Raw genomic sequence first — 24,495 nt, 5'->3', positions numbered from 1 at the left:
GCTCTGCACACAGAAGACTGGAAGGGACGAGTCTACCAACTCTACCATCCCCCACCAAGCAATCAGTATAGAGCTTTGTGTACAGCAGACTGTAATATCCTCGGGGGCAGGGATCGGGTCTCCTGCCTCTACTGTCCCCCACCAAGCGCTCGGTACAGGGATCGGTACCCAACAGATTAAGCTCCCTGAGGACAGGGATCGTGTCTTCTAACTCTGCCGCCCCCTCCCAAATGCTAAGCGCAGTGCTTTGCCCACAAAGACGCTCAGAACATCCTATGGATTGACAGCACCAACCAAGTTCTGCTCCTGGGGCCGCCCCACCCCCGACTCCTCCCACTTCTTTCTGCTTGAACCTTGAACCTATTGAAAATGGTTCTGTGCTTCCCAAGATCTAGATATGGAGCCCGGTCCGAGGCAGGTCTCCTCCCCGCGACCCACGTATCGAGCCATTAGAAAAATGACTCCAGCAGAGCATTGCTAGGAAATGAACTTGAGATTTTTGAGGTTAGAAAGGCCCGGAACCTTAGGCTGTATTAATGAATGATTCTTTCACAGTATCGTTGCACCCGATGGAGGAATCAGTTTAAAGTTCATTGAGGATAAAGTGCTAAATTAATGGAGCGGCTGAGTGCCGGCAAGGGTCCGCTGGGCCTACGAACGGAGGTTCTATGCGGCCGTGTCTCACACACGCTCTGCTCCCACCCGGCTCACCCTGAATAGAAGGGAAGACAGATGGCTCCCCGCTCAACTCCCTTCCGCACCGCCCCCCCAAGCCCTAAGCCCCTCACCCCACAGTCCTCAGCCTCAGTTCTCACTCATCTGAGCCCCCAACCTCCTTCTGTTTCTACTCTATTACTCAAAGCACTCACTTTCCATCTTCCTCCTCATCTCCCACTCCAAGTTGGTTATGGGCAGGGAACGTGTCTGATATATTGTCACACTGTACTCTCCCAAGCACTTAGTACAATGCCCTGCACCCAGTAAGCTGTCAGTAAATAAGACTGACTGATCAATTCATTCATTCACTGAAATTTATTTTAACATCTGTCTCCCCCTGCTAGACAGTAAGGTTCTTGAGGGCCGGGAGCATGTCTGTTAACTCTATGTAGTACTTTCCCCAAATGCTCAGTACAGATCTCTGCACTCAGAAGACTATAAGCTCTTGGTGGACCGGGAGCATATCTTCCAACTTTGCCATGCTGTATTCTCCCAAGTGCTTGATACCAGTGCTCAGCACACAGTAACCATTTTATAAATACGATTGACTGATTGATAGGGAGCTCCTGGAGGGCAGAAAGCAGTGTGTCTATCAACGTTTTTGTACTCTCCCAAGTGCCCAGAACACTGCTTTGCATACGGTCTCTAAGTTCCTCGAGGGCAGAGAGCCTGTCTGCTAGTTCTATTGTCCTCTCCCAAGTGCTCAGTAAAGTGCCCTGCACAAAGTACACTGTAGGCTTCTTAAAGGCAGGGAGTGTATCTACTAGCTCTTTAAGACTCTCACAAGAGCTTGGGAAAGTGCTTTACACACAGTGAACTGTAAGATCCTTGAGGGCAGGAACAGTGGCTACTACCTCTTTTACACTCTCCCGAGCCCTTTGGATAGTGTCCTGCACCCAGTAGGCAGGCACTCACTACATAATACTGATTGCCTGATTTATTACTTTGCTCTCCTGTTTTGTATGAGAAGAGAAGAGCCTTTATAAATGACTCCTAATTTCAGGGACTGCCAAATTTGGGTACTGTGAGGACTTGACATAAGCACAGTTACTCAGCTTTACACTTTTCTCCTAAATTCTGGAAATAAACCATTCCTTTCTGGCAGCTGGACCCAAGGCTCTCCTTGGGTTTAGTGTGGCTCTCAGAGTTGACAGCTAACAACTACTCTCCTAAGTGTCAAAACAGTGCTCGCCCTGGATGGAAAAGGGTCAGAAAAGTGGCAATGGTGCCTGGTTTCCCAAAACATCCATTCTAAATGGGCCAGAGCTAAGGCTAAATTGCTTCCCATCCTGTTCTGCTCAGGGGGGGTGGTGATAGCTGCAATTAATGAGTTTTCTCTTACCATTCTAGATGCATAGGAAATTCAGAATAACAAAATAACACAGGGGGCCAGACTTTAAGGGAAAACCTTTTGTTTCCTTTGATGTCATGAGGAAGGAGAGCTCCCCAGTCCCTCAGGTTCCAAACCGGACTGGGCCGGTGTCCATTCTGCCTGCGGGCAGTTCGGGGAGGCAGCGGTCACAGCCCAGCACCCAGATACAAGACCGAGTGCACTCTCCTCCAGAGCAGATTGGCCCCAGTCAATCAATCGATGGTGTTTACTGAGAGCTCTTACTGGGTGTGAAGCACTTGTACTAAGCACTTGGGAGAGTACAACAGAACAGAGTTGGCAGACACATTCCCGGCCCACAACAAGCATTCCCCCCACCCTCTCCGGCCTCCCAGAGTGCTCAGGTGGAGCCAGGGGCGGTGGTAGGGGGAGGAAGTGAGCTCAATGGACGTGAAGCCTGCCTCACTAGAACAACACCGTCCCCCCACCTTCAAAGATGCCCTGCACTATGCATTTGCCAAGTCCAACCGTGCTCCTGGCCTCGGGGAAGGGAGCCCCTTCATCTCATCCCCCCCAGCTTCATCCTCTCAGGCCCAAAGGCCTCAGCCCAGCCACCAGCGAGACCCACCCCAGTGGACCGGCTTTATGCCCGAGGTTCAACAACTGCGCTCACTTCTCTGGGCCTACATATCGACCGGCATTTATTAAACGCGTGCTGCGCCTCACGTTTCCGATCTCAAACCCTGTGGACCCGGTGCTGGGGCCAGGAGTGGGGGTGATTGGAAACATGGGAGCTGGATCTCCCCAGGGAGAGGAATCGCCCAGTGAGAGCTCCACTGGTGGGGAGGGGAGGTGGGAGGAGCCCAGTATGGAGCAGGAAGGGGGTCCTGTGTGAAAAGACCATGTTGTCCCGGGCGGCTCTGCTCACCACTCGTCCATAATGGCTCCAGGCAGGATGGCCTGACGTAGCATCCGGAGCTTGGCACGGGTGAGGGAGGGAATGGTTAGCCGGGCTCACCGCACCTAAAGAACGACTCTGCTCACATACACCGACGGGCCCTCTCCCTTGCCGGACCAAGACTCGGGCCCGGTTCCAGCCATCGAGGCCGGACTCAGGCAGGTTTCGGCTGAATCCCGCAGCCAAGCTGCACCATATAGAGGAGAGCTTTCCGGCCTCCAATTGGCCCCAGGGCCCAAGAGGGGCGGAGCTGCTCTTGTTTAGAGGAAGCCAGTCTTGCTTGCCCAGGGCTAAATGGTGGCAGACGAGGATGTCCGACCCCTGCATGGGGACCAGCTAAGAGGTTGGTCTCCGTCCCCCACATCTTGCTGTACTCAGGCCTGGGCACTGGGGAGACCAGCCTGGGAGGGCAGCCCCAGGGAACCATCCCTCCCCACCTCCACCGGCCCCGATGCCAGCACAGGCGCGCCCAGAGGGCTGCGCGCTGTGGGGGGCAGCTGGGTCTCTTGCCTACCGGGGGGTGGGGGCTCCCCAGCACTCGCTGGGGGATTCTCCCTCTTGCCTCTACTTGGTTCTGGGCTATCCCTGACCCAAGAGGAAAAAATCCCCCAGTTCTCCAAGAGTACTGTCTCTGACGGACCTAGACCCTTGCCGTGGTCCCAGACCGGCGGGTGTCTGATGGCGACCCAAAGACGCCGGAGCCCCAAGAGCCCCTCCGTCGTCCCGCTGGGGGAGCGGCCTTTTGTTTCCCAAGAGAACGAGGTTGGGACAGAGAGCACCTCCGATGCAGGTGACAAGGTGAGAACCACTCTGCCTGTCTCCACCCTTAGCTGGGGAAGGCCGGCGTCACCCCCCCATTGCCCTTCTGGGGGCGAGCGCCCTCCTGGGGTTGGGCAGGAAGAGGGCGGCCCGGGCCCCACCTCAATTTAGGAGGTCGGCGGACAGGCTCCTGCCACACCTAGTGGATCTAAACCTGAGCTCGTGGTAGCATTGCACAAAGCTGTGGTAGATGAAGGTGATCGGCAAGGCCAGAAGAACGATGCCGCTCACCACGCAGACCCCCCCAAGGAGCCGCCCGGGCACCGTGACGGGGTACATGTCGCCGTAGCCGACCGTCGTCATAGAGATGATCACCCACCAGCAGGCGGCGGGGATGCTGGCAAAGTCCTCGTTCGACGTCTCCAGGTCCAAGCCGTGCTCCAGGAGCTGGGAGAGCGCGCTGAAGATCGCCATGGCAACACAAATAAAGACGAGCAGCATCACCATCTCCCGGTAGCAGCGCCTGAGCGTCAGGCCCAGGGTCTGCAGGCCGATGAAGTGGCGGGCCAGCTTGATCACCCAAAAAATCCGCATCATCCGGAGCACGCGCAGGGTGACCCCTGCCCTCTGGAGCTGGGAATCCTCTCCCGTGAAGACCGTCATCACAACGGAGATGTAATAGGGGGTGATGGCCAGTAGGTCGATGATGTTGAGGGGCCTTCTGACAAACTCGCACTTGTTTCTGGAGACGATGAACCTCACGATGCACTCGGCGGTGAACCAGCCGATGCAGATGGCTTCAATTATCCTGTCAAGAGAACAAAAGACGAATTGATCATTTCATCGCGGAGCCTTTTAATAGCGCCCCCATTTCTTCAGCTAGAATGAAAGACGGGTTGGTGTTGGCCCGATGGCTCTGCCAGCGAGCAGGAGGGGCGCCCAACGCCACCTCGCCCTCCCTAGCTTCCCTCTTTTGTGCCCGGGGATGGGACATATGACCCCCACCATGGGACTTGGTTACGAGGTCAACTCGTGAAGGATTTAGGTGACTCAGTCTTGAAATGAGAGGGGAGACAAGTTTATTGGGAGTCACTAAAACTTCCCCCAGACTCACTCCCTTTGAGCAGTAGTTCTTAATTTGGGTCCTCAGAGACAGTAGATTGGTGAACTCCTCGGGGATAAAGACGGGACTGGGTTTTTCTTATTGTGCTCTCCCAAGTGCCTAGTATAGCACTTTGCACACACAGTAGGAGGAGGAAGGAGGTGTGGCCTAGTGACCCAGCATCACAGGCTTAGTAGTTGGAAGGAGCTGGTTTGTAAAACCGGCTCTGCCACTTGTCTACTGTGTGACCTTGGGCAAGTCACTTCATTTCTCTGGGCCTCAGTTCCTTCATCTGTAAAATGACTGTGTCCAAGCCTTCTAGCTACTTTCTATCTATCCCAGTGCTTAGGCACAGAGTAAGTGCTTACCAAACCATTATTATTACTAGCAGCAGTAGTAGATGCCCACTACAGTACGCTGAACCATTGTCTCGGTGGAGATGGACAGGCCACTGTCCATGTCTACACAGGCCTTGGGAGAGTCAAATACTTGTCCTGAGCTTTCTAAATGAATTCAGGTAGAACTGGGGTTTCTTTGTTGTTTTTTTGGTTTTTTAATAGTATTTGTGAAGTGCTTATTATGTGCCAGGCACTGTTCTAAGCATGTGGGGAGATACCCGGTAATCAGGTCGGGCACAGTCCCCGTCCACATGGGACTCACAATTGTAACCCCCATTTTACAGATGAAGTAACTGAGGTGCAGAGAAGTGAAGTGACTTGCCCAAGGTCACACAGCAGGCAAGTGATGGAGCCGTGATTAGAATAAAGGTCCTTCTGACTCCCAGGCCTATGCTCTAACCTCAAGGCCATGCTGAATTAACAACAACAATAATTGATGTGTTCACTGTGGCGGGTGTGCACGGTTTAGTCGGTGAGCATGGTGTGGTCAGTGTGCCCAGTGTTGAGGGGAGGGTCTTTCAAAGTGTAATGAGGTCACCACAATGTGGAGGGGTCCTGGAAAAACCAAAATGCCATTCGAATTCCAGATGAGATCGAAGCTGCATCCCACTCTCTCCCTCCCTGAAAGCGGCTCCACTCAGTTCACCTGGCCAGAATTCATCTCCCCAGATTCCAAGTGATTCTTCTCCAGTCCACTCCCATGCACCGCTCCCCTTCCCCCACCCCCAGGACTCCCTCCAGGCATTAAAGAGGGGTCTGTCCTTCTCTTGGAAGGTGGTCCCCCACTGGCCCCCAAGCAGGTGGGTTCCTTCGCCCTCCCTTTCCCCTGTTAGGACATCATCTGTGAATGTGAAGGACAATTATATATAACTGAATGTCATCAAATCAGCAGTCCTCCTCTCTGTCATCCTCAGTGGTTAAAGAAACAAATTGTTTCCAGCCATTACAGCCGATGCTTGATTATCCACTCCAGTGGCCATGGGGGTACCACGAACTTCGACTCCATGGCCAGAGACTATCACAGACCACAACACGATGGCCACAGGGCTACCACAAACCCCACCCAACACAATGGCCATGAGGCTTATACGAACTCAAATACAGTGGCCATGAGGTTATCTGAATCCCGACACAATGGCCACAGGGCCAACATGAACCCCAGTCCAATGGCTATGAGGGCTAATGCACAACCATAATGGCCAGGGGATATTATTATGCACAACTGGAACTCACAGATACGATCAAATTTCATTCCAGCCATGACTTGCATTCCTTGGACCCCCCTCATTTTTTACCAAACTGTTTAACAAGAAACAGTACTAAATGACAGCAATTTGGGTTCCCTTTATTTCCCCTTCCTACTCCTGGGAACTAGCTCAAAGGCAAAAAAAGGGAGGAGATGGCAGAGACCGGAAGAGCCCCAAACTTGTGAGTAATTAGCCCTTGCTAAATGATCACTGACATGATCTTCCATAAAGGGCTGATGAAGGACCAGAAGCCGGGAATGGGAAGCACAATGTCTTTCTTTTGAACATACAAAAAAAACCCTAAAAGCTTTAAAACAGGCCATCCTGGATGTGGCAGGACTTGCAAGATTTGCATCCAGCCCCCTCAGAGAGACAGAGTGCCTCTGCCCTCAATCCATCAATAGTACTTGCTGAGCTCTTTCTGGGTGCAGAGCACTGGGCTGAGCACTTGGGAAAGTACTATACAAGAGAGTTGGTAGCTGTGACCTCTTCCCAGAAGGAGCATAGAATCTACAAGATGATGATCAGCCTGCAGACATCCAGCTGAGCCCCAGGCTGCAGCCCAGGCTGACATGAATGTGCAGGGCAAACGCAGCCAGGCTGAACTCTGCATTTTGCATATGGGGGCGAATCCCAGGAGGATCCACATCTTGGAGACTTTGGAAAGATCCCAGCCCGGCATCACCCAACACCCTGAGACCCGGCAAGACGGTTGGGGCAATCATGAGCCCCAGGCACGCACCCTGAGCATCTGACCCATCGGGATCGGTTCTGACCTTCTTGGGCTCCTGTCTGATTGGTGGAAGCTCTTTAAGTACTGGGAACACGTCTCTTCTTTGTTCCTCTTAGCCCGGGACCTCAACCTCAGTGAGTGCCCAGTCTTCCCAGCTCCCACGCCTGTTCTGGGAGGGGGCGAAAGAGCTGGCTCCAGACGGCTTCTGCCTCCCACCAAATGATCCCACCCTGGTTTTACTCGGACTGCAGAAACCTGAAATCTGCAGCATCAACAGGACTGTGAGCAGGTCAGGCCCCGTGCCCATCTGGCCCATGCCAGTCTCTGACAGGCTCCTGGAATCATCCCAAGAGGATACCCCCACCACCGACCGTAAAGGTCTGGGCTCCGGGACCGACATCTAAGGTCAGAATTGGGTCCAGGGCTACTATGTGGCCTGCAGCTGGCTTGACCCACCCCGGTAATGGTGGATTCAGGCTCTTTCAGCTCCTGCCAGGCTGACTTTTCCTCCACCTCTTCCTCCTCATCCTCCTCCTCCTCCTTCTCCTCCATCTGGTGAATCCACCCCAGCCCCTCTTCAGCCAACAAGAGATTTTCAGCAAATCCCATGGCTTCCAAGAGAAGCAGGATCTCAATAAGTCATTCTAGCCATCTCCCTGCCTTTGCCACACCCTAAAGGCTGCCACTTCCCATTTCCTTCTGTTTAGTCTCATCATTTTGACTTTGGAAAAAATTTATACTTTTGAATAGTACATTACAATGGAAGAACAGTTAATAGGGACATTAAAATCCTCCTAAGAAGCTTCATATTCTGTGTGTTTAATAATGCAGTCTACAGGTGCCAGGACTGAATCAGGGGTGTGGGCAGCCAGTGGAAAAATGAGAGGAACAGCTTCTATGCCCGACATCTTACCCTATGGTGGGATGGATCTGCTCTTTGAATACCCCAAGCTGGCACAGAGGGGTGGCAACTGAGCTGGGGGTTGGGAGGGGGCTTGCCCTGGGCCTCGGTCACAGCAGGGTGGACTCTCCTGAGATCCATCTCAGCTGGGGGCTCTGAGAGAACTGCCTTCACCCAGAGGAGTGGGGAAAGGGGAGGGGAGGTCTGCAGAGAGTGGCCGCCCATAAATCAATCAATGGTATTTATTGAGTGCTTCCTGGGTACAGAGCAATGTACTAAGCACTTGGGAGAGTAAAATATAACTGAGTTGGAAGGCACAATCCCTGCCCAGGGAGTTTCCAGTCTCAAGACCGTAATCTATCAACCAATAAAAACCCAAGCACAGAAAGAGGGGGAGTGTGAGCCTGCCACGGGGAAGAGTCTCCTCTGGCTACCGGCACCGACTACCGAGGTGGGGCACAGACTATCTCCATTTTCCTTTAGCCTGTCCAAGTCACCCAAGTGCTACAGAATGACAGAAACCTGGGAAAAACTGAAAGAATAAGTCAGCCTACAACGGCAAAGCCCTAAACACAACGGAAGATTTTCATCGGCCAACCAAGTTAGACGCCGACAGAGTTGCTACCGGTTTTTTTGCACTGTACTAAGTGCTGGTGTAGATACAAGCTGATCAGGTGACCTCGGCAGTCCCTAGGCGAATGAAACAGAAGACAAAGGGCGAGACAAGGCCGGCGCCTCCCCGGGGATGTTGCCTGCGAAGCAGGGTGGCAGTACGGTGGGTCTCAGGCCCCAAACCCCACTCCACCGGTTCCCCCAGCATCACAGTTGGGCTACTCTGAACATCAAATGGCTAGGCAGGATCACACTAGCATCAATGCTCTGCTCCCCAGAGCCCAACTACGCCGGCGGGGAGAGGGGAGGGGGAACACATGAGGAGAAGGAGCGACGGCAGGAGATCTGCCGGCTGCGGGACGGAGAGCTGAAACGGGAAGCCAGAAGGGCAGGCACGGGATGTATTTTAAGGCCATCGTGAAACAAACCGAACTCAGACCGAGCTGCCTCCCGGCCAGAAACTGAAAGTCAATGGCAGAGGACCAACCAGCAGGGCGCACTGCCTTCAAGAATGCAGCCACTCTTTTTTGAACAAAACCTTAGCAAGAAACAAAGAAACAAAATCCAAAACAGCACCAGGTGCTGCAAACATCAAACATGAGGACACAAAAGAGGACAGTGCACGTGTGTGTGTGTACACGCATGCATGCATACAGCGCAGTCAGGATTTTTCACCAGACGCACCCATGGGTGACATCTCTTTAAATACAAAGAAAGACTCCTTAACCCACAGGTCCCATCCCTCCCCACTAAAGGATCTCCCCTGCCCCCAACCTGCCCCCCCAGGTTCCTGTGCCAGTCCCCACATCAGACAGGGGTGTGAGTGGCTGGCCAGGTCAGTGTGGGCTACCCGGGGTCACACCAGGAGAGAAGGTGGGCTGTGTCCACCCTGTGAAGACCCCAACAGTGGGCACTGACATCCAGAGCAGCCCAACGTTATCACCAAGGGGACCCATCCCAGGCCCAGTGGCCCAACCAAGCCCAGCCTGGCCTACTGCAGCTGAGAGTCACCAGGGCCCGGAGGGGTCCACCGTCCTCGGCGGAAAACACTGTGGAACCTGTCCCTGAGGTTGAGCCTGCCCTGTATGGCCCGGAGGAAACGGCACAGGCCTGGGAGTCAGAGGACCTGGGTTTGAGTCCTAGCTCCGCCACTTGCCAGCTGGGTGATTTGGGGCATGTCGCTTAACTTCTTTAGGCCTTTGTTTCCTCATTTGTAAAATGGTGATTCAATATCTGTTATCCCTCCCACTGAGACTGGGAGCCCCAGTGGGACACAGGCTGTATTTGACCCAATATACTCCTTAGCACTTAAGCATATTCTTGGCCAAGATTAACTTATTTATTTTATTTTTATGGGCTCTGTTAAGTTCTCACTATGTGCCAGGCACTGTACTGAGCACTGGGGTAGATAAACGATAATCAGGTTGGACGCAGCCTCCATCCCACACTGGGCTCACAGTCTTAATCCTCGTTTTCCAGATGAGGTAACTGAGGCACAGAGAAGTTAAGTGACTTGCCTAAGGTCACAGCAGACCAATGGCGGAGACAGGATTAGAACCCAGGTCCTCCTGACTCCCAGACCCGTGCTCTATCCATTAGGCCACGCTGCTTCTCAAGCCATCCTTATCTTACACTTACTTAGTTATCCTTCCGTACTTAGGGTGTCAGCAGTCATACGCTGTGTGAACAGTCTATAAGCTCATCGTGGGCAGGAGGCAGGAGACTCTCAGTGTATGCTCTTGATCATGATGGTATTTGTTAAGTGTTTACTATGTGCCAGGCACTGTACTAAGCGCTGGGGTAGATACAGGCAAATCGAGCTGGACACGGTCCCTGGCCCATGTGGGGCTCAGAGTCTCAATCCGCATTTTACAGATGAACTAACCGAGGCAAAGAGAAGCGACTTGCTCAGTGTCACACAGGAGATGAGTGGGGAAGTCGGGATTAGAACCCATGACCTTCTGACTCCCAGACCCGTGCTCTATCCACTCTGCCATGTTGACATTATTACATGCTTGTTTTGTTAGAGAAAACCTAATTTCCCCAAGAGATATAACACAGATTCCTTCCTGCATAACTCCCTGCTCCACCTTGTAGTAGCATTTCTTCTTTAAAGATCTATTTTCTCTAGGCACTGGATTTTATCCGCCTCTGATCTTTTTTACAAGCCAAATAGTCTGTAATCAAAAAAAGACATATTTGGGATTGTCACAATATTTTTTTCCTAGTGAAAGATGCATTTTTCTACGTGGAAACGCAGCTTCATTTCCGATATTCTGTAGAAAATTCATTGATCTTCTCGCAGCCTCGACTTTAATGGCTTCAACCATTGAAACTGGAGATAAAACATGTGAGTCACCCACAGACATAAACCACGCAGATGTCAAGACCCTGGGAGAATAAACTCGACCAACAACCCGTGCAAAGCCACAGTGAAATTCTGAGCACTTTTATGTGCTCATAAAGCTCATTGCACATAAAAGTGTCATTCAGTGAGAACATGTTCATTTTACTGTAGATGGGAATTGGAAAGTTTTACTCTCCTGCTTACTGAGGCCTCCAATCAAGTGATTTTTACAGAGTGTTATCAATATTCTTGTCACTTTGCTCTTTGTGGTCAAGATGAGGGGTAAATAATAGTAATTGTGGTATTTGGTAAGGGCTTACTATGTGCCAGGCACTGTACTAAGTGCTGAGGTAGGTACGAGATCATCAGCTTTGACAGAGTCCCTGTCCCTCATAGGACTCCCAGTCTTAATCCCCATTTTACAGATGAAGTAACTGAGGCACAGAGAAGTGGAGTGACTTGCCTAAGGTTACACAGAAGACAAGTGGTGGAGCCAGGATTAGAACCTACGTCCTTCTGACTCCCAGGTCCATGCTCAAGGAGAAGCAGCATGGCTTAGTGGAAAGAGCACGGGCTTAGGGGAAAGAGTCAGAGGTCACGGGTTCTAATCCCGCCTCCGCCACTTGTCAGTTGTGTGACTTTGGGCAAGTCACTTAACTTCTCTGTGCCTCAGTTACCTCATCTGTAAAATAGGGATTAAGACTGTGAGCCCCACGTGGGACAACATGATTACCTTGTATCTATCCTAATGCTTAGAACAGTGCTTGGCACATAGTAAGCGCTTAACAGATGCCATTATTATTCTTATTATTATTATCATCTAATCCTGGCTCTGCCAATTGCTTGCTGTTTGACCTTGGACAAGTCACTTATCTTCTCTGCATCTCAGTTTCCTCAACTGTTAAATGAGGATTAAATACCTGTTCTCCCTCCTACTTAGACTGTGAGCCCCTTGAGGGACAGGGACTGTGTCTGATCTAATCAACTTGAACCTACCCCAGTGCTTAAAACAGTGTTTTACATGTAGTGCTTAGTACAGTGCTTTGCACACAAGTAAGCACTCAAACATGATTGATTGATTGAATGAATGAATGTAGTAAGTGATTAACAAAAACCGTAAAAACCATACAATCATAAAATAAAATAAAACGCATGAGCCCCAGAGCTGTAATTGCAGCTTCCATAGACCTACCCCAATTTACTCAACGTATCCGCCACGTCGGATTATGTCTGACCAGATTAACTTGATTCTATCCCACTGCTTAGAACGGTGCTGGACATAGAGTAAGCACTTAACAAATACCATATTATTATTACTAAAAATAATAATAATAATAATAATAATCAGCCCCAAGCTGGAACCACAGCCTGAAGACAGTTGCCCCAATCCATCAGCCACAGAGCTGGGAGGGGGGAGCTACCTCAGACTCCTGAGGAGACGGCTACCACAGATTACTGTTTCTGTGATTTTTCTGAAACTATTCTGGATCAAATTCAAACTCACTGGCTAGATCTCTGCCTGCTCTTATACTCGGCAACAGTACTGCTTCCCATGGCCACCAACCCCATCACTAATTCCAGACCTTTAAGTCCCTCCTGAAACCCCCGGTGCTCCGGACTCCCTGCTCTCTTGGCCCTGATGACCTCTCCCACTTCTTGGTAGGTAAAACCCAAACCATCAGAGGTGTGTCCCTCAAAGCTTCTCTGCCTTTGCCCAAATTCCCTCCACGCCCACATCCACTCTCTCATCCTTCCCAGCCACTTCAAGAGGAGAGCTCCTGCCTGTTCTGGAAGCCTCGCCTTCTCCATGCACCCTTGACCCCATCCCTCCATATTTTAGATAGACCTTGCACCCCCTCTTCTCCCCTCCCTGACAGCTGTCTTCAGGGGCTCACTCTCCGATGACTCCTTCCCCTCTGCTTTCCACGCCCTTGGGGTGTTCCCACTTCTAAATCCCCCCATCCCACCGCCCTCTGCATCACCGCAGGATGGCGGCCCCCACGTCCCTCCCATCCCCACTGCTACCCAGGACCCTGGAATAGCTCGGTCACACCGCCCCCGACTCCACTTCCTCTCTCCTCCAGCTCCCTCGGCCCTGAGCAGTCCAGTCTCCACCCTGCCACACCACTGAAGCCACTCTCTTCAAGATCAGCAACGACTTCCTCCTCCTCCTACTTCTTGCCAAATCTAACGGATGCTAGTCCGCCCTAATCCTCCTACACCCAGGGGCAGGCTTCACCACCTCTGACCACACCCTTTTTCCTCCTGGAAATGCTCTCTAACCTCGGTTTCTTGGCCGGCTCCTGGTTCTCCTCCCACCTCTTTGGCCGCTCCTCTTCTGCCTCCCACTCTGGACTGCAGGGGTCCCTCAGAGCTCAGTTCTGGGTCTCCCTGCTCAATTCCTCATCCACACTCACTCGTTCAGGGAGCTTCTCCGCTCTCACAGCTTCAACTTCCACCTCTTCAAGGATGATTCCCAAACTGACCTCTCCAGCCTCGACCTCTCACCCTCCCTCGACTCCAGTGTTTCCTCCTGCCTCCAAGATATCCTCTTCAAAGAAGCAGCCAGGCTTAGTACGGTGTCCTGCATGAAGTACTCAATAAATATGACTGATTCAGTCAGTCAGTCGATCGTATTTATTGAGCGATTACCGTGTGCAGAGCACTGTATTAAGCGCTTGGGAGAGTCAATATAACACACATTCCTTGCCCACAATGAGCTTACATTCTAGAGGGTGAGACTGTCTAGACTGTGAGCCCCAGGTGAGACCTCATTATCTTATATCTACCTCAGCACTTAGTACAGTGTTTGGCATGGCAGAGGTGCAGCACAACCTGGTAGACAGAAAACAGGCCTGGAAGTCAGAAAGACTTGGGTTCTCCCCCTGGCTTCGTGTCTTATCTGCTGTGTGACCTTGGGCAAGTGACTTTACTGATTTAAAATGTGGATTAAGAGTGTGAGCCTCATGTGGGACAGGGACTGGGTACAATCTCATCAATAATAATAATAATAATAATAATGATAAGATTTTTTTAAGCGCTTACTATGTGTCAAACACTGTTCCAAGAGCTGGGGTAGATACAAGGTATTCAGGTTGTCCCACGTGGGGCTCACAGTCTTAATCCCCATTTTACAGATGAGGTAACTGGGGCACAGAGAAGTTAAGTGGCGTGCCCAAGGTCACATAGCAGACAAGTGGCAGAGCCAGGATTAGAACCCACAGCCTCTGACTCCCAAGCCCGTGCTCTTTCCTGAAGCCGCACTGCTTCTCTGTATCTACTCCATCGCTTAGAACAGTACTTGGCACAGAGTAAGCGCTTAACAAGTACCATCATTATGCTTCTTCTTCTCTGAGCCTCAGTTTCCTCACCTGTGAAGTAGGGACTAACTATCCATTGCCCCCGATCTTAGACCGCGAGCCTTATGTGGAACAGGGATTGCGACCAACCTGTTTATCTTCTATTCCAGAGTTTAGGATAGTGCTTGGCACAGAGTAAGCGCTTAACAAATACTGCAATTATTACTACCATTACCTATCTGTCATATACCAAATTTACTTACATATTTGCTTCCACTGCATTGCCCCCGCCCCCACCAAGCCCCATGATTTTTGAGGAGGAAATGGAAAAGATTGTTTTTGTAAGCAGGGAGAGCGGCGCATGCTGGGATGAGACGTGTCAGAATGTGCTATGCCACACACACAGGCTGAGGAGGGAGTTTGGGGACTCCTGGCAGGAAGAGAAGGGAGCTGGGGTAAGGAATTGAGGGCCCATTGTATGCGGCATTTGGGAGAGGGCAACACAAGTAAGAAAGGCAGTCTCAAGTGCCCTCTTACCTTCCTCTTCCTTCTCTCCTGCTTTCCTCCTCCTTTTTCTTCTCCTTTTTTCTCTCTCATTGCTAGGCGTAATTCTTACGTGATCCCACGTAATAGTCCCTCCCCTGTTTTGAGGTTGCAAAAATTATGAAAAAAAGCAGGACGATTATGAGAGGAAATAGGGTATTTTTGTCTAACTCCCCCTGACTAGATTGTAAACACCTTGAGCTTAGGGACAGGGTCTTCTCACTCTACGGTACTCCCCCGAGCACTTACAACAGTCCTCTGCATACAGTAGGTGTTCCATAAATAGGAATCTGACTAACTGATTGATTACTCCCCAGCACTGGAACCAACCCCTGGCATTTAGGCAAATCTTTCGGGGTTTTATTTTCACAAGACACATCTGGGGCCCTGCCTGGGTGAACCCAATTGGTTATTATGCACCAAGTGGGCTACTTTCTTCTGCAAAGTGACAATCACTGACTGTAGAGATCCTAAGCTCATTATGGGCTGGAAATATGTCTGCTAATTCTGTTCTATTGTACTGTCTCGAGTGCTTAGAACAGTGCTCTGCACATAGTCAGCACTTAGTAAATACCACTGATTGAGATCCAAAATACTAAATGAAACTAGCATCCTCTGGAGCAGACACCAAAGGCCTCATTGGACAAACACCTCATTCCCACCTCTAGACTGTAAACTTGGTGGGAGAAGGGAACGTGTCTATCAACAGTTATACTGTACTCTCCTAAGTGCTCAGTTCAGTGCCTGGCACACAGTAAGCGTTCGGTAAATACCACTGATTGACTGACTGAAAACACCACCAAGATGGCATTCCTTGGCCCAGGCCTCGTTTCACAGGATTCTTTTTCCTCAGACACCTGTGAAGCGAAGGGAGCAGGGTTGGGTTATGTGACTCCGTGACTGACCACAACCTTGAGGAACTCGGAGGCCACAATCATCTGCTCTCAGACCGGAGCACAGAATGTAATCGTGCCCGAGTGGTCAGTGCTCAGGTACCTGGCATTGATGCCACCGGGGGAGAAGGAGAGGCGCCGCAGCCTCGTGGAAAGAACGCGGCACCCGGGTTCTAGTCCCAGCTCTGCCACTTGCCTGCTTTGTGAGCTTGGGCAAGTCCCGCTTCTCCAGGTCTCAGAGCCTGTGGCTCCCTGCTCCACATAACTAAAGCAGGGAGGGACATTCCCCTGGAAGCTGGGGTCCCTTGGGCCTGACCCCCACCCCCGACACGGGCACCGCCGTGGCTCTGGCCCTCTCCCTCGGGCCACTGGAGGCGGGATGGACCGTGGGGCGGTGGCTATGCCTCTCTCCCTCTGGAGGCGGGATGGACGATGAGGCAGATGGATGGAGGCGGATGAAAGGCAGGCAGGGTGGGCAGACAGCAGGGTGTGTTGGGCAGTGCAGGAGGTGGCATGGCCTAGTGGCCGGGGAGTTGGAGGACCTGGGTTCTAATCCTATCACCTGCCCACCAGGCAATCTGGGCCTCGGTTTCCTCATCTGTAAAAGGGGCTTTGATCCCCGTTCTCCCTCCGACTGGGGCCAGGCGCCTATGGGATGGCCCCCCGCCCCGCGCTCAGTACAATGCTTGGCACATAGTCAACGACTACAGGCAGCGTGGTTGTAGTGAAAAAAACCCCAGCTTGTAAGTCAGAGGTCGTGGGTTCTAATCCCAGCTCTGCCACTCGTCAGCTGTGTGACTCTGGGCAAGTCACTTTGCTTTGCTGTCTGTCTCCCCCATTTAATAATAATAATAACGATGTTGGTATTTGTTAAGCTCTTACTATGTGCAGAGCACTGTTCTAAGCCCTGGGGGAGATACAGGGTAATCAGGTTGTTCCATGTGAGGCTCACAGTTAATTCCCATTTTCCAGATGAGGTAACTGAGGCACAGAGAAGTTAAGTGACTTGCCCAGGGTCACACAGCTGACAAATGGCAGAGCTGGGATTCGAACCCATGACCTCTGACTCCCAAGCCCGAGCTCTTTCCACTGAGCCATGCTGCTTCTCTGTGCTTCTCTGTTTAGATTGTGAGCCCCTTAATGGGCAGGAACTGTCTCTATCTGTTGCCAAATAGTACATTCCAAGCGCTTAGTACAGTGCTCTGCACATAGTAAGCACTCAATAAATACTATTGAATGAATGAATGGGCCTCAGTTCCCTCACCTGTAAAACGGAGATACTGTGAGCCCCTCGTGAGACAACCTGAAGACGTTGTATCCCTACCTCAGCGCTTAGAACAGTGCTTGGCCCATAGTAAGCGCTAGTCTTACTATGATTAGACTGTAAACCCGTCAAATGGCAGGGACTGTCTCTATCTGTTGCCGACTTGTTCATTCCAAGCGCTTAGTACAGTGCTCTGCACGTAGTAAGCGCTCAATAAATACTATTGAATGAAACTACTATTGAATCAATAGTCTGTCGTTTAGACTGTGAGCCCGCTGTTGGGCAGGGATTGTCTCTAACTGTTGCTGAATTGTAGACTCCAAGCGCTTAGTACAGTGCTCTGCACATAGTTAGCGCTCAATAAATACTATTGAATGAAGAAATGAATGAATGGGCCTCAGTTACCTCATCTGTAAAATGGGGATGAAGACTGTGAGCCCCACGTGGGACAACCCGATGACCTTGTATCCCTACCTCGGCGCTCAGAACGGTGCTTGGCCCATAGTAAACGCTTAACGAAGGCCATCATCATTATTATTCTCATTATGGTTATTAGAGAAGCAGTGTGGCTCAGCGGCATCAGCACGGGCTTGGGAGTCAGAGGTCATGGGTTCTAATCCCGTCTCCGCCACTTGTGAGCTGTGTGACTTTGGGCAAGTCCCTTAACTTCTCTGGGCCTCAGTTACCTCATCTGTCAAATGGGGATGAAGACTGTGAGCCCCAAGAGGGACAACCTGATCACCCTGTATCCCCCCCCCAGTGCTTAGAACAGCGCTTTGCACATAGTAAGCACTTAACAAAGGCCATCATCATTATGATGATGATGATGATGATGATGATTAGAGGCGTGGGGCGGGGCGGCGTCGCACTCCACAAATGCTATCGAATGGATGAAGGAATGAATGAGCCTCAGTTCCCTCACCTGTAAAAGGGGGCTACTCTGAGCCCCAAGAGGGACAACCTGATGACCTTCCATCCCTACCTCGGCGCTTAGAACAGCGCTCGGCCCCTAGTGAGCGCTTAAGGAAGGCCATCGTCATCATCACGACGGTGACGGTGACGACGGGCGGCGCGGGGCGGGTCGGCGTGGCCGGGCCGTACCTGCTCCGCTCCTCCAGGCCGCGGTGGTCGGGAGCCGCCCGCCAGTCGGGGAGGGTGCTGGCGCAGAGGACCACCATGGACACGATGACGAAGACCACGGACACGCCGGCCAGGACCTGCGCGGCCAGCGACGAGGCGGGCTCCTCGAAGGTCCTGCGCATACGCTCCAGCCAGCCGGGGGCCGCGCCGTCGGGGCAGGGCGGGGGGCGGCCGTCCGGGGGGGCCTGGCCCCGGTCGGGGGCGGGCCCCGGGTCGGGGACGGGGCCTCGGTCGGGGGCGGGGCCTCGGAAGGACTGGCCGTCGGACAGGCGGTCGTCGAGGCGGCGCTGGCAGCAGTAGTCGAGGTGCGCGCCGTCCAGCCCCCAGTAGACCATCTCGTTGTAGAAGGACAGCTCGCACATCCGCGGGGCGAAGCGCAGCTTGCCGTGGCCCCGCACGTAGAGGAGGATGAAGCCGAAGGCCTCCGAGTGCCGGTCGAAGAAGTACTCGTTGCGCTCCCGGTCGTAGTCGTCGCACACCTCCAGCACGTCGCGCTCCGAGCGGCAGCCGTGCAGGCGGCTGACCCGGCGCAGCGGGAAGTCCTTCAGCAGCTCCCGGGACAGCGAGTAGCGGGCACCGCCCACGTTCAGCACCACCGGGGCCCCCCCGCCGCCGCCCCCGCCGCCCCGGGCCATGGCCCCCCGACGGGCGGCCCCCTCCCTCCCCGGCCCCGGTCCGGCTAGGGACGGGGCGACCCCGGCCCGTGGTGCCCACGGAGGCCGGCGGTGCCCGCGGACTCCGGCGAGGGCACCCGGCGGGACCCCGGAGCCAAGGGACGGAGCCTGGCGGATGCCCCCCGGAGTCCAGTGGCGGTGCCCCCGCAGCCAAGGGACGGAACCCGAAGACGAAGCCCGGTGGTACCCTCGGAGTCCGGCGGTGGAGCCCGGTGATGCCCCCGGAGCCCGGCGGTGATGCCCCCGGAGCCCGGCGGTGATGCCCCCGGAATCCGAAGATGAAGCCCGGTGGCGCCCTCAGAGTCCGGCCATGAAGCCCGGTGGTGCCCCCGGAATCCAGTGGTGATGCCCAGGGAGTCCGGCGATGCCCCCGGACCCAAGGGACGGAGCCCGGCGATGCCCCCGGAACCCGAAGATGAAGCCCGGTGGTACCCTCGGTGTCCGGCGATGGAGCCCGGTGATGCCCTCGGAGCCCGGTGGTGATGCCCACGGAGTCCGGCGATGCCACCGGAGCCAAGGGACGGAGCCGGGCGATGCCCCCGAAACCCGAGGATGAAGCCCGGGGGTACCCTCAGAGTCCGGCGATGAAACCCGGTGATGCCCCCGGAGCCGGGCGGTGATGCCCGCGGAGTCCGGCGACGCCCCCGGAGCCCGGGGTTGGAGCCCGGCGATGCCCCCCGGACCCCGGGGTTGGAGCCCCACCGACGCCCCCGGGCCCCGAAGAAGAAGCCCGGAGATGCCCCCAGAGTCCGGCCTTGGAGGCCGGTGATGCCCCTGGGAGCCGGAGCGGGGCCCCGCGCGTCCGTCGGCGCGGACGGTGGCCCGGGCCGGGGGAGCTTGGGGCGGGAAGAGGCTCCCGGGGCCGCCCCCGGTGGGGTCGGTCCTGCTCCCGCTGTGCCACCGGTAGCCGCCCCGCTCCGCTCCGATCGGAGGACGGGGAGCCACGGGCACCGAGGCGGAGACGGAGACGAAGAAGGAGACGGAGAGGAGAGGAGAGGGAGGGAGGGCGGGGGCGGGCGGGGCGGGGCGGGGCGGGACCCGCGGGCAGGGGAGAGGCGGGGCGGGGCCTCTCCCCGCCCCCCGGGACGCCCCTGCCTCCATCGGGCCGGCCCTTGGTGCCCGGCGCCCGAGCCGCCCCTCCGTGCCCACGCTGCCCCTCTGTGCCCGGGGGGTCGAGTTGGGCGGGGCGGGGCCGCTACCGGCTCCCAGAGCCTCGACCCCCCCCGGCCGGGGCCTCCCAGGGGACCCCCCCGACCCCGACCCCGACCCCGACCCCGACCCCAGGGGGGTCAGGCCAACCGGCCCCGCGCGCAGAGGCGTCTGGAAGCGGCAGGGTCAGTCGCCGCGGGCGGCCGGTGGTGGCAGCGCTTGGCCCAGATAACTGGGCTCCCAGCCCTGAGCAGACCCCGGCCTGGAAAGACCCCGTGGCTGAAGAGAGCGTCCTCCCTTCCCTTCCTCTCCGATCCCCTCCCTCGCTCTCCCTTCCCCTCCCTCGCTTTCCCTTCCCCTCCCTCGCCTTTCCTTCCCTTCCCATCCTCTGCCCTCCGCTCTCCTTCCCTTCCCATCCTCTGCCCTCCGCTCTCCTTCCCTTTCCCCTCCTCTCCCCTTCCTCGCTTTCCCTTCCCCACCCTCGCCTTCCCTTCCCATCCTCTGCCGTCCGCTCTCCTTCCCTTTCCCCTCCGCTCCCCTTCCTCGCTTTCCCTTCCCCACCCTCGCTTTCCCTTCCCCTCCGTCGCCTTCCCTTCCCTTCCCATCCTCTGCCCTCCTCTCGCCTTCCCTTTCCCCTCCTCTGCCCTCCGCTCTCCTTCCCTTTCCCCTCCGCTCCCCTTCCCTCGCCCTCCCGCCTCTACCTCCCTCTATCTGCCTTCCACTTCCCTTCCCTTCCCTGTGTCTCCCTTCCCCTCTCTCCCCCGCCCTCCCTGTGCTCCCTTCCTCACCCTCCTCTCCCCTCGCCTTCCCTTTCCCTCAGCCTCCCCTCCGTCAGCCTCCTCTCTTCTCCCCTCCCTGGCTCTTCCCTTCCCTTCCCTTCCCTCCCCCTTCCCTCCCTTCCCCTCCCCGTCCCCCCCGCCTCCCCTCCCGAAGATCATTCCCGCCCCGGTCCACTCAAAAGCGGTTTCCCGCGGGGAACCTGTTCTTTGAAAGCCTCCATTTTTCGGGACTTTTCTCCTTCGCTTCACCGCGACTCCCTCCCGGTGCTCTCTGAGACACGCCTTCTGTTCCATTAGAGGAGACATCTTTGCCGAAAACTCTGCAGCTTCTGATGTCCTCTCCTGGCTCTCCCCCCATAACGCCAACCCGCCCTCCCCCACCTAGATCTGTCCGCCAAAGGTACTGAGTAGGAGCAAGTCTGGGGGTGGGGGTGGGGGCTGGGGGTGCTGCTCGGGTCTCCTTTTACAGAATCAGATCTTTTATTTGAACTTCATCTTTCATCTGTCGGGATTTTCTATTACTATGCACACCTAATCTCCTTCTTATGATACGATTTGTTCCTTTAAATTTGATCTACCCCTACTCGTCCTTACGGTGGACTTGTACTTTGAAATGATTTCTGAAGCCCCATCCTCAAAATGAAGCACTGGGTCTTAGTCTGTTACATCTAGACTGTAAACTCCTTGTGGACAGGGAATGTTTTTTTTTCCAATTCTGCTGCACTGTACTCGACCAAGCGTTTAGTACAGTGATCTGCACACAGTAAGCACTCAGTAAACACCACTGACTGATTGTTTTCTTTGTACACATTTTCAATAGTCTCTGCCCCCAAACCTGCTTTCAGAAGGGCAGAGGAGCAGTGATGTAAACTCTTGCAGAATTCAATTAATAATATTTTCATACATTTTTGTGTATATATAGTTTAAAATTCAACTTCTTAGTACCATAATACCATATCACATCATTCTGGATCAACCCTGCCATGCTTTCCACCCAGGGTCTGTCTCCGACAGGAGAACCAGGACTCTTGAAGGAATTGCACGCCGGTGATCCTTCTGGACACATCCCTCAGAGTCAGGGATGGAGCATCCGCCACCTCTGACTCTCCCCCAGTGACCTTGCATGCAGTGACCACCCCCCCACCCAACTCTCCCCCTCTCCCTCCCGGATTCTCCCCAAGTGACCCAGCATGGATCGCTCAACATCCCTCCTTGACTCTCCCTTCTCCGTCCCTGACTCTCCCCCAGTAACCCAGCAAGGACCATTCCACAGTCCGAGTTTTCCTCCTAATGATCTGTTACAGCTCGATTGTCTGTCAATGAGCCTTTTTCTAGTCCATTTACCTCACAAGGTTGTTGTGAGGGCAAAATAATAGCCATAATAATAACAATAATAATTGTAGCATTTATTAAGCACTTACTGTGTGCGAAGCTCTGTATTCACTGCTGGGTAGATCAGATCAGACAAGAAATCAGGTCGGACACAGTCTCTATCCTACATGGGCTGTGCAATCGAAGTAGGAAGGAGAAAAAAGCAGCATGGCCTAGTGGATGGAGCAAGGGCCTGGGAATCAGAAGGTCATGGGATCTGATCCTGGCTTCACCACGTGTCTGCTGCGTGACCTTGGGCAAGTCACTTCATAGCTCTGTGCCTCAGTTACCTCACCTGGAAAACAGGGATTGAGACTGTGAGCCCCACATGGGATAGGGACTGTGTCCAACCTGATTTGCTTGTATCCACCCCAGTGCCAAATACCATAATTATTATTATATTACTGGTAAGGAAATTGAGGCTCAGAGAAGTTAGGTCACCTGCCCAAAGTCACTTATCAAGCAAGTGGCCGAGCTGGGGTTAGGATCCAGGTCCTCTGATTCCCAGGCCACACTGCAAAAATGAGATAAGAAATATGAGAGCTCTTTGTAAATATCAAGCCTTGATCTAAGTGTGAAGCCTTGATCCTTCTAGCCTCCCTCTAATTACCATCATTGGCCACTGTACAAGTTTTCACGTTTTCTACTCCCAGCCAGCAGGTCCAAGGCACAGGCAAATGTCTGCTCATCACCGAGTTTGCAGTGGCGATTGAGCTGCTGCTTCTGAACACCTCCCATGAGGGAGAGCGGTGGTGAGGCCTGAGAGCCACCAACCCTCCCTGCCTGCGCACAGACACGGAGCTTCCCCCATCTGCCTCTCCTGCCACCACTGGCTGTACCTCAACCGTCTCTGGTGGGTCATGGCTTTCCAGAAGGCTCTGACCCAAAAGGGCCAGCCTGGGCTTGATTCCAATTGCAGTGGCCGTTGTATCTCTGCAAAAATAACCATCGTGGCCTGGTGAGAAAAACACGGGCCCAGGAGTCAGAGGAACTGGGTTCTAATTCCAGTTCCTCCATTTGTCTGCTTGTGACCTTGGGCAAGTCATTTCAGTTCTCTGAGCCTCACTTTCCTTGTCTGTTCCATGTGGAGTCAATGCCTGTTCTCCCTCCTACTTAGGCTGTGAGCCTGACAAGGGACAGAATCTGGGCCCAACCTGATTGCCTTGTATCTACCCAGCACTTAGAACAGTGCTTGGCACATGGCGAGCACCTTGTAATAATTGTAAGTGCTTACCAGGTGCCAGGCACTGCTCTAAAAATGGGGTGGATACAAGCAAGTCGGGTTGGACACAGTACCTGTCCCACATGGGGCTCACAGTCTCAATCCCCATTTTACAGATAAGGTAACTGAGGCAAAAAGAAGTGAAATGTCTTACCCAAGGTCACACAGCAGACAAGTGGCAAGAGCCGGGATTAGAACACAGGTCCTTCTGACTCCCAGGCCTACGTTCTATCCATTAGGCCATGTTCCTGTTATTGTAGACCTGTGGAGAGAACTGGTAACAGAATACTTTCAAAACAAAATGCACACTAGATAGAGGTGTTACTGATTTTCTTGAGGGGCCAAATCTGCATTTCTGCAGCGGCTTCCTGGGGCACCACGGAGTCCCCAGGCGGCTTGTTGCTAGCTGGGATCCTTAGGCTTGCCAGAGGTCCCCAGAGGTCACCGGCCTCCACAGCTTGGTTTTTCCACTTCGGGCCATGTGACAGTCATCTGTGCATGTTGTTTGCGTGCAGGGAAAAGCTGAGATTCAGTGCGCTGTCCGACAGTGAGAGTCCCCAGAAATTTCCTGCGGAAGAGAATTGTCCAGCTTTCTCTTTTCAAGGAAGCTGGGATACTTCGTTCTATAAACTTGTAATGTAATTGAAAGCTTTGAGATCTCAGTTTATTTGCTGAGTTACCTATCATGTCATTTACCCTCTCCAGGTTCTTGCTGACAGGAATTAATTCCTTAAGGCTTTATAAAAGAGCTTTTCACGTAGCTTGAACAACGCTGGGTAGATTAGACACGAGGATAATTATTTTCTTCAGCATCTCTATTTCCTATGTTCCTCCATGCAAAGCCCTTTTTAACCTCCCTTATTTGAATCAGTTGATGAAATGATATACTGTACCATATTTTAAATTAAATTTGAGGTTGAGAAACCAAATTAATTCAAAAGCTTTACAGTCTTTTACCTCATTTTCCCTCAAAAGACTTGAGAGAGAGATGGAGAGACAGAGACAGAGAGAGATTCACATGGATTCTGAAAGAGTCCATGTTTGGGGTTGTCAGTGC

At 53.5% G+C, this 24,495-nt stretch overlaps 1 protein-coding gene across 1 annotated transcript; it reads right to left on the bottom strand.

Moving 5' to 3' along the window:
• Nucleotides 1-2,368: 2,368 nt before the first annotated feature.
• Nucleotides 2,369-18,878, bottom strand: KCNG3 (potassium voltage-gated channel modifier subfamily G member 3). The gene is made up of 2 exons (XM_029071674.1): nucleotides 18,205-18,878; nucleotides 2,369-4,572 (listed from the first exon to the last, which is right to left on the bottom strand). The coding sequence occupies exons 1-2, from the start codon at nucleotides 18,876-18,878 to the stop codon at nucleotides 3,927-3,929; spliced, it is 1,320 nt and encodes a 439-aa protein (XP_028927507.1). The 3' UTR covers nucleotides 2,369-3,926.
• Nucleotides 18,879-24,495: the final 5,617 nt, after the last annotated feature.

The sequence above is a fragment of the Ornithorhynchus anatinus genome, chromosome 9 (genome assembly GCF_004115215.2).
Source record: "Ornithorhynchus anatinus isolate Pmale09 chromosome 9, mOrnAna1.pri.v4, whole genome shotgun sequence".
Taxonomy (NCBI): Eukaryota; Metazoa; Chordata; class Mammalia; order Monotremata; family Ornithorhynchidae; genus Ornithorhynchus; species Ornithorhynchus anatinus.
The sequence above is the reverse complement of the archived record's forward strand: the minus strand, read 5'-3'. Positions and strand labels throughout refer to the sequence as shown.

Coding starts and splice junctions, on each gene's coding strand:
- KCNG3 (XM_029071674.1), bottom strand. CDS start 18,878: ATGGCCCGGGGCGGCGGGGGCGGCGGCGGGGGGGCCCCGGTGGTGCTG. Junction 4,573..18,204: donor GGCCTGGAGGAGCGGAGCAG/GTACGGCCCGGC, acceptor TTCTCTTGACAG/GATAATTGAAGCCATCTGCA.